The sequence below is a fragment of the Apostichopus japonicus genome, chromosome 4 (genome assembly GCF_037975245.1).
Source record: "Apostichopus japonicus isolate 1M-3 chromosome 4, ASM3797524v1, whole genome shotgun sequence".
Taxonomy (NCBI): domain Eukaryota; kingdom Metazoa; phylum Echinodermata; class Holothuroidea; order Aspidochirotida; family Stichopodidae; genus Apostichopus; species Apostichopus japonicus.
The window spans coordinates 17,089,360-17,099,892 of record NC_092564.1 but is presented as its reverse complement, the minus strand read 5'-3'; the positions used below and the strand labels follow the sequence as shown (position 1 = coordinate 17,099,892).

Genomic DNA, 10,533 nt, shown 5'->3' with positions numbered 1-10,533 from the left:
ATGTATCATATCTAGAGTATATATAACTACACTGAGATTTGCAACACCAGGCTGTCCACATAGGCGTACGGGACCATTTCAGTTTGGGGGGGCAGAACTTTTTGTGCCCGAAAGTTCCCATGACACTATCTAAGCGGAGCGCCACCATCGGTTGGCGCGTAGCGTACAAGAAAATTTTTGGCACACAATGCCTCTCAGATTGCCGGAAACGGCACTTCTGAGGCCTTGCAAGTTGCATCTAAACATTCTTTATTTTATAATCTCACGTTTTAGAAATTTTACACTTCCCCAAAAATTTGGTAAATTAGAAGAAGAAAAAATGGTAACATCACTTTGAAGGGGAAAAATGGGACAGTATATTTTTGAAGCTCCTATTTAGTTACCTTATTTATTATTTTAACACAGTACTCAGCTACCTCCAGAAAAACATACATTGTTCAACGACACGTAGGCGGGATAATGTCGCTGTGTCGGGTGAGACTGCAATTTGTCTCACAAAAAAGTATAAAATATAACAAAGAATATGATAAACCTGTACTTCTAGGCTTGTAGGCACCCCCCCCCCCCCACCATCCATGTACAAGAATACGTTTCTTATATACACTCATGTTGGGGATGTCCAGGTCAAGGGCGGTGGAAGCACTTTTAATCTGGGGGGGGGCACCAACGTGTCGAAGGGCACTTTGCAGATATTCGATTGGACTGATGCAGCCTTATATTTAGTACCCTTTATAACTCTTATTGTATTATCTTATTTGTGTAAACACATCACTCCATCAACGCCCCCCCCCCCCTAAAGGAATATATGCATACTAGCACTGCAATATCCAATGTGCAAATTGGGAAACAAAGAACAAGTTTTCTTTTGAGACAAAATGAGGTGAAATCATGCTAGTTGCTAATGTAGGAATCTTCCGAATCAGAGTTTTTTTCTTGTTAATATCTAAACAAATCTTTTCCATTCGAAATAGCTTTGAGTTTGACCCACAGAAATTCATTAAAAGTCAGGGGCTTAGCCAGGATTTGCAAAGTTGTATGCACGACTATCTGAGCGGAGCGCCACCATTGGTTGGCGCGGAGCGTACTATAAAATTTTTGGTTTTATTAACCCCTCAGATGGCCGGAAACGGCCCTTCCCGAGTGTTCATTCTGGTTCCCTGGCCTCTTGCTAACTTGAGGCACCTCAATTTTTATGTAGATAAAAGGCACATTTTTAACCTGAGGAAAAGTGGGGGCACGTGCCCCCTGTGCCCCCCTCCGGTTCCGCCGCCCTTGGTCCAGGTATACAATTGACTAGTTAGAAAAAAATTGATCGTGCAAAAAGCGTGGTAGCCCAGATGAACTGCGCTTACGGTGGTGTTACACGGAAATATTCGGGCATCATGATGCTAAATAAAGAAAATCATGGAATTGTCGGGCAAAAATTTGAAAAAGATTCGGGCAAGCTACTGCATATTTATATATATATATATATATTTCCAGAAGACAAGAAATTCGGGCAAAAGTCCTGAACAATTCGGGCAGCCTAAGAGGAGAAAAAAAATATATATATAGATATTTTTTTTTCTCCTCTTAGGCTGCCCGAATTTTTCAGGACTTTTGCCCGAATTTCTTGTCCTCTGGAAATTTGGGGGGGGGGCAGTCTGCCCCCCCCCCCTGCCCCCCCCCCCGCCTCGTACGCCTATGGCTGTCCATACGATTTGAAGCAGACGAAGACAAAGAGATTACCGCGTCTTAGTCTTGGCCAAGTCGTTTGTAATACTATTTTGCTCGTGTGCAGACTGTACATGCTTCAGAGCAGGGAGTTGTTCCATAACAACTCCCTGCTCAGAGTCCGTTTCTCCCTACCACGAATGGGCCTGCCCACTGTATTTTACATACCCGAGAATATGTCCGATACAAACCTAGTATCAATCGCGCAGGCCACTGCCCCCAATTAACAAACTTTGGATCACATTTTTTTTTTTTTTTTTTCGTGAAAAAAAATTTGGTCTCAATAAATTTGCTCCGAAATATATTGGTCCAAAAAAAAGTCTTTCAAAAATTTGGTCACAAAAATATTGGGGTTACAAAACTACTTTTATTGGTACAAACAAATTTTTCGATAAAAAAAAATTGTTCCGATTTTTTTCTTTTTTCGGAACATAGAGAGACGTCGGAACATAGAGACGTCGGAACATTATACGAATGTCACCATCGAAAGCGTTGCCGTGGGCGTTCTCTGGGCAACACAGCAAATAGATACGGGAAAATAGCTTTGTGAAAAAGAAAGGTACACTAGGCTGTTTATACAAGAAAAGAAAAGTATTTTATAGTTAAACCGGGCGTTAAGACAGCTTAATTAAAGGCCTAATTTGTAGTCAAAATATGCCTCAGAATTCACCATTTGACGTCTGAGTGTTTATTTTTCAGGGGCGGAGGGGGGGGGCGGAATCCACATACCGGTAGACCAAACATCGCCAAGAGTCAACACATAATCACTGCCCGGGGAAATAATGATCTGCTCTAGGAGGCAAGGAGGAGGGGGGGGGGGGCAATTGTACTGAATTCACACTCGCTTTGCTAGTCATGAATTCCCCCAAACAAATCTGTCTAGCGCCCCTATTTAAGAAATGGCCCTTTTTTATGGAACGCTTTCAACAAGCATTATGACTGGATAGCATTTTTCCATTGCTTATAATTTACTAAACAGTGTTCCCTTATTCATATACTTCTATGCGTTATAAAGTTTTCAGTTAATTCCGGGTATTTCGTTTCTTTAGTCCTTCATTGTCTGCGAAGATTACGACGATTGTAAAGCCTTGTTTTGGTTCTAAAACAGGGGAGGCGCTGGTGAAATCAAGACTAGTACTTTGATTTATATTTTTCTTCATTACTGAACAATAGGCAACTTTGCATCAATGTTTATGTTGGAAATGTTTACTTTATTAAAACTTTTCGTTAGAAGGGCACATTGGAGTGTGATTAACAAGATGGGAAATTTCATTACAAAAATTCATTGTTTTTGTTACCAAACTGGGAGTCTGTTATTATTGACCCCCCCTCCACCTCGGAGTGCTCCTCCACTCTGACTCCTCCATCCCCAAATTACACCCTTTCTACGCCACTCAGCTCCTCTTATATGTCGCTTATTCTGACTGATCTGAGGTTTGAATTGCTACAGGGGGGGGGGGGCTTACACGGTACGTATGGGACCAATGATGGTAAACTTGGAGCATATAAAAATAAAATAAATATTTTTGCCTTGCTTTTAGCAGAACAAGAATGATTCAATTTGCCCAGCGGGTACATGTTTCATAGACTATAGATACAGCTCAGTTTGTCGCTGATATGCTTTCAGTCGGTTTTACTGTTATGTAAGACTGAATATGTCAGTAGTCTAATTGTGCTCGAAAACCTTCTTCGGTGTTTGACAATAAATACATAGCGCCCTCTATTGACTTCCACTGTTTGTGTCCATTCTTTAATTTGTTAATTTGTTTCCTCTACAACTTCTTAACTCTAACCCCCCTCCTCCTCTCACTACATGCCCCCCTTTCCGTAATCATCTCTCTCTTCCTATATTTCTTATGCTAGAGATTAGAGTATTTAGTCGCTCACTTTTGAAAATATCACTCATGGAAATAACTGAACAGAAAAATTGTAGTTTTCAGGCAAATAACCGCCGTATGTTTACTCATGTTAGCATTTGTTTGGGTTAAATTGTATTTTCGCTGTTAACCTATTCAGGTCATTTCTGATACATTCTTTTTATTTCCTTGATAGACGGAATGTAGGTTGTTGTGCTGTTCTTGATCAATATTTCTAAGCTATTCGATGTCAAAATCCATTAACAGGTTATGTTTCAATAACTTGATTAGCCAACTATAGTCTCATTTCATAAACGGACGAAAACGTCAGCCAGTCAGCAGCGGTTTTTCATACGAGACTAATACGAGTATACGAACAAAAGTTTCCGAGAAACGAAATGTCAGAGCACCGAACGGGAAAAAAATATTACTTAATGATTAAATGTACAATATGGCGGGACGAGAGAAAGTATAGGAGGGTGCCTATATAGGTTTGGATCGTTTTCAACCATATTTTGTTTAATAATCGGTACGTTTGGTAAAATGAAAGATCACGCCCATCCCCCCACCCCTCACCACAAGTCCCCACATAACCCCACCCCCTAATATTCTAACTATTGTCATGATGACGTCAACAAATGAATGCATGAAGTCTACAGTATCAACCAGTTAAGATAATTGTAGCTTCATGATGAGAATTCCTTGTTCGTTGCTGCTAACAAGGGCGTAGGAACCGGGGGCGCTGGGGGGCGCCAGCCCCCCCAGTGAAAAATGTGGAGGGGCGGAAGTATCATTCCGCCCCCCCGCTTCGCAAGTCAGAAAACCCCTTTTTCATTTCCAAATGAGAAAAAAATCTCATTTGGAGCACCAAATAACATCTAAGGCCAGGTGAAAATGCAAAATTATACACAAAATGGAGTGGGTGGGTTGAAGTGTGCTATATTGCACCAAATTGCATCTGAGGCCACCTGGAAATGCAAAAAAATTCCAAAGGGGAGGGGGACACCCCCTCCCCTTAGACCCCTCCCCCAGGCCGGTGATCAGTCTTCAGCCCCTCCACTCAAAAGTACCTTCCTACGCCACTGGCTGCTAATACCTATCATATATTGTATCATTTGGTTTTATGCGATCTGGCTGGCAACCCGTTTAACGACCAGAAGCAACTAGTTTAGTGGCTTAAATGATCTTGATTGGAGGTATAATAACTGTCTCTATCTTGCAATAATCCCACTGGTTGCTAGGGCACTGTTGACAAATGTCCAGCTGTTACCAGAACTTTATCAGAGTAATATAATTATCGCCAATCAACCTCTGTGTGAATTACACGAGGAACATTCGTAAGGTTCATCTATCGATTTTGTAAATTCGTAATCCAAACTCCGTTGAAGACACATCCTGAAAGCTACATATTGACATATAGTAAGAAAAATGGGAGGGCTAGGGGGACGGGCAGATGGGACAGCTTCACTCTATTTTGAATTCAAAAGTATAGGGTAGGGGGAGAGGGGGACAGGAGTACGTTACTCCTCATTTTTCTAACTTACGGTTCATCCTGGTTCTCCATGTCAGTAAATTCATCCAATTCAACGGAATTGCTTTAGCAAAAAGAGTCGAACGCAATTCGAAAACTTTCCGAACTTTTTAGAGAACAGCAAAATCTTCGAGAGAAAATTTTTAATCTCGACATAAAATCAGTGAAAATTGCGGTTGCAAGGCTGAAATCGTGACAGTTTGTCAGGACATTTCGTCACTCATGTTTCGTGCAACAGAAATTCGAATAAAAAAGCCGATGAAAATTTGACATGAAAAGCTCCAGATTTTGGCATAAACATTCGAATTTTCCGTATAAAAAACCATAAATTGATGACAAAACATCCGAAATGTAAGGCAAGAAACAGTCCAATCTTTGAGATAAAATTGTGGAAATTTCGAAAGAACAATATTCTATAGCATGGACAAACAGTGAACAAGGTCAGATGCTAACAACCTTGTCAACATGAGCCAATACATTGTAACATGAATGAAACATACTTATATACTAAATGATCAAACAGCCGGCAAGCAACTATACACTTGTTGCCACCCATGTGAAAGGTACTTTCTTACAAGAAAGCATCAGGGACCTATGTATTAAATGTAAACAAACGCACACATCCACACACACACACACACACTTATATATATATATATATATATATATATATATATATATATATATATATATATATGTTGATACTAGATGAGACTAGTGGAACACTAGTAGTTGTAAATCGGAGTTTCACGCGTTATAGCGATCTTCAGACAACTTGTTGTCTGAAGATCGCTATAACTCCGAGTTACAACTACTAGTGTTCCACTAGTCTCATCTAGTATCAACATATATTCCGCTCTGTCCAATGGACATAGAGCACTCTGCGCCAAGATAGACGCCAACCTGCTCTATATATATATATATATATAGCCTATATATAGCCTATATATATATATATATAGCCTATATATATAGGCTTTACATATAGGGTACTGTTACGTAGTGTGGGGTAATAAGTTCAAGACAGTGTCATTCGTTGCTTTTCTTCCTTTATTTTTCAAACTCCACATAGCTCCACATAACTCCACTGCTTCCTTTCACAATTCACTAACATCAATTCTCCTTAAACAACCTCTGCTTCCTTGCAACACTATCCTCGCTATCTTCCCACACTCCCTTACGCTTCTCTCCTTTTCTCCTCTCCTAATACCTTGGCTCCTCACCTCAAAAAGCCACAGTCCAACTGTCCGTAACCCCTTCTCCTCATCTCTAGCTCTATCCTTTAATCCTATTAGCAAGTCTTTACGTACAAAGTAATCCCAGCTTTGTAATCCTAGGACATAAGCAGCTTTCCTATCCTTACTTATAGACTTCACAACAGGTATATATATAAATAGGCTATATATATAGGCTATATAGGCTATATATAGGCTATATATATATATATATATATATATATATATATATATATATATATATATATATATATATATATATATATATATATATATATATATATATATTGGCTCTATATATATAGGCTATACTCGCGGTTTCAGGTCGAGCAGAACAACAAAACATAACAACGATAGAATGAAACATTAATGGGTAGTGGTACTGTTAATTAAAGGTTGATATGGTAAAAAGGAAGGAATACTAAAGTTTCTTAAAAATATTTCTGATTGAATAGACAAGTATCCTGCCATTTTCATAGCTTTTACACATTTATTCTGGATAGATGAAATTCTTGACCAACTCATTTCTTTTCGCCAACCGGTCACTCTTTCAGCGGAATTACGAGAGGTCGTAAAATAGTGTGCTTTACCCACTTCATCAGTCATCTGATTTTGAGTGCTCAAAAATAACCATTTTATGACTTCCAGATCGAAATCTCTTCCTATAAACTGAAAGATTTCTTTTCCGAGATCGATCGGATTGAGGGAGACATCCTCGTATCGTATCATTTTAATCCGCCCTTTTAACCACGTGGGTGTATCCATCCAGTAATGCTTAAGATTCTTCTCCATCGTATCGCACAAGTCTTCAACTTCCAATGATGCATTTTGCATCCGACGAATCAGATCAAAGTTCTTTCCACCTCTGTCTCTTGAGTTCATTGTACCTCGAGGGTCTCGTACAAGATACAATACTTTAGCATCTATAGTTTGGTTTAATACTAACGGTTTGATAAATTCAATGTCTCGTATCCTTATTAACTTAAAGGCAATGTCTGTTGTAGTCTCACAAGTATCTGTCAACATTGCTTCCACTTCCGTTTGGCTAACACTTGAGTGTTTAAAGGGGCAAAGATTTGACTTTCCTATTTCCTGGTTAAAAGCGCAAACTGATGAAGCACGCCTTAACCATTCTTTGGCAGAATTGTAGCCATGGTTAAATTGGCAATCTACCAAACCTTGCATGATATCCATGGCAACGTCATCAAATGCGCTGTTATTTAATTTCCCTTCTAGTACGTAAAAAGTAAGCATCTGCAAAGGCTCGAAGACGTAGAAGATATCGGAATGTTTGTTGAAATATTCTCCGACAAAAGACGAGCCAGACCGTTTAGATGAAACCAGAAATATAACTTTCTTTCTTCTTAAATGACTCGATTCGGACGCAGTTGCCTCATCCACACTAGGATGATAAATGTTCCTCTGTTTTTTCCCGAATACATCAGCGAAGGGTATTAATTGTCCTGTAATAATTAAAAGCAAAACGACTTTCATTGATATTGAACATTTTACTGTATCTCATCTTCATAAATATAATAATAATAATAATAATAATTTTCTACTTTTAGCGCTTTGTACAAGCAATAGCTCTCAAAGCGTTTTACATACGTTAAATACCCATGGTCAATGATAATCTGTGCCAGAGACAATCCATCCAGGCGGCTGCAGTTGTATACTGTGACTAATGACAAGTTACATCACAGGTACCCTCACAGGTAATGAGAATGTTCCATATATACCTACATACATACACCCATACATACATACATACATACACCCATATCGATCAAACATATCGATCATACATACACACATACATACATATCGATCGATTAACCATACCTTGCTCCAAAAGATAGTACGTGACCAATACACAGATTCCCAGGGACAAGGTTAAGAAGAATTGTTTGCTTTTCTCCATGGCGTTTTCCTTTAACCTGTTCAAAAGTAACGAAATCTCGGCAATCGCTGCGGGTTACAAAACATCCACTAGTAACGTATGTGTGCCCGTGATTTACCAATTACTATATAGTGATGACGGTTAATTTCCCAGCTATAGCAAACTATTCTGCGATGATGTCTTCCTCCCCGTTCTTCTCTCAAACTCCTGATGAAAGCGGTCAATGTTCCGCTTTCCCACTTGGAGAATATTCTCTAGGGTACAATTTAAACCCTTTTTCATTCGTTTTTTATCCATAAAATCATGAACAGGTAGTTAAAGAATAAGCCTACGCTGCATTTGATTGCATGATGACGTTAAATGATTAGTCAGGCATATATATTCATATGCGCAATGCCACGGTAACTATACATTGTTATTTTCGCAGTCGCGTTTATATGTAGCACTTTCAACACCTGTCGCTATACTAGACATGTGACCAGTTTTCACAATCATTTTGTACAGAGCGATAATTGATTATTTACACAAAGTATTATCATACTGCTGAACCAGGTGCTTGTTAGAAGGTTATTATTATTATTATGATGATGATTATTATTAGTATCATGATTATCATCATTATCCTTGATCATTACGGATAGTGGACCCTATACATTCATATATAGGGTTGTGGTGTCGAATTATTTTGTGTGTTTGGATCAGCATGCATATGCCATTGAAATGTATGGATTTTTCAAGAAGGCTGGACAAAGTTTGGTCGATCGCGTGGGCTAAAAATGTGAGACTTTGAACACATTTCTCCATAGGTGAGAAAATTTCCACAGCGGAAATTCCCCTGGGGACTTGAATCAAGCGTTGTATACATACATTGATACATTAAGTTCTTTTCACTGCGGATATATATGTATGTATATATATATATATATATATATATATATATATATATATATATATATATATATATATATATATATATATATATATATAGGGATTGAGAGAAGAAAGAAAGAACAACCAGGGGAAGAGGAAAGGAGATAAACAGTAGAGGGACAAAGATAGGAAGGAGCAGGGCATAAACTAGAGAAGGACATAGACAGGAGTGAGGAAAAAAAGGGTGCAAGACAGCTATGAGAAGGGAAGTGTCGCGGGGGGGGGGTGGTGGGCAAGGGAGATGGAGGGGGACAAAAGAAAAGTTATTCATGTCCTTCCTAAATGTTGAGCCCATGAGGTCGAATGGTGCGAAGACGTTGCATCCACGGTTTCTCTCTGCTGATTCGTACTAGATCGGGGCGGCTACCTAAGGATTCAATCTCCTGTATAGGGACATGTCATTAGTGGCATGGTTGGGAAGGTTAAAGTGTTCTCCAACTGAGGTCTCAGTCTTCATGGTGTTGACTGGGGATCTGTGACCATAGAATCGCTTCTTGAGGGTGGTTTTGGTTTCGCCAACAAAGGTAGTGTTACAATAATTGTATGTACCTGGATGTAACATACCCCTGAAGGAGAGAGCTGAATATCAGGGTCCGTGATAATGTGATGACAGACCTTACAACGGGGTTTACCAGTTGTCTGATGATCGCTCAATGCGTGAACGCTGAGTTACAACTACTAGTGTTCCACTAGTCTCAACATATATTTCGCTCTGTCCACCGGATATTGAGCACTCTGCGCCAAGATAGACGCCAACCAACCAACTTTTTATATATATATATATATATATATATATATATATATATATATATATATATATATATATATATATATATATATATATATATATATATATATATATATATATATATATATATATATATATATATATATATATATTTTCTTTTATTATGGTCAAACACATTACCCAGGGATATGGCAAACTTAAGACAGTCGATATTGTGTTGTGGAAGATTAAAATGTTCAGCCACTGGAAAACTGGTTTTGTTGAGTCTGATTGTGCTTTTGTGATTATTAAGTCGTAGACGAATAGGAAAAAAGAATATATATATATATATATATATATATATATATATATATATATATATATATATATATATATATATATATATATATATATATATATATATATATATATTGCTGCATTTAGAGAATAGCTGGAACACGAGTGAGATACACAAATTAAATTAAGTAAAACAGCTAAAAAGAAATCAAACGCCCTCTTTTTTTCTCTTCGAACAGTAACGTATTTTAATTATGGGTAGGATCGATAATACAATTGTACATCCTGATGGGAACTTCCCTTTCGTCGCGTAACTGGGCAACGGTCGTTTATACACGTGTACT

At 38.3% G+C, this 10,533-nt stretch overlaps 1 protein-coding gene across 1 annotated transcript; it reads right to left on the bottom strand.

The window, feature by feature from the left end:
• Positions 1-6,595: 6,595 nt before the first annotated feature.
• LOC139966628 (carbohydrate sulfotransferase 1-like) lies at positions 6,596-8,691 on the bottom strand. The gene is made up of 2 exons (XM_071969866.1): positions 8,178-8,691; positions 6,596-7,798 (listed from the first exon to the last, which is right to left on the bottom strand). Exons 1-2 carry the CDS (start codon positions 8,254-8,256, stop codon positions 6,702-6,704), a joined length of 1,176 nt encoding a protein of 391 aa, XP_071825967.1. The 5' UTR covers positions 8,257-8,691; the 3' UTR covers positions 6,596-6,701.
• Between the last annotated feature and the right edge of the window lie 1,842 nt (positions 8,692-10,533).

Excerpts from the sequence above, each read along its gene's own strand:
- LOC139966628 (XM_071969866.1), bottom strand. The coding sequence starts at position 8,256 with ATGGAGAAAAGCAAACAATTCTTCTTAACCTTGTCCCTGGGAATCTGT. Across the intron at positions 7,799-8,177 it reads GTACTATCTTTTGGAGCAAG|GACAATTAATACCCTTCGCT; the intron begins GTATGGTTAATC and ends TAATTATTACAG.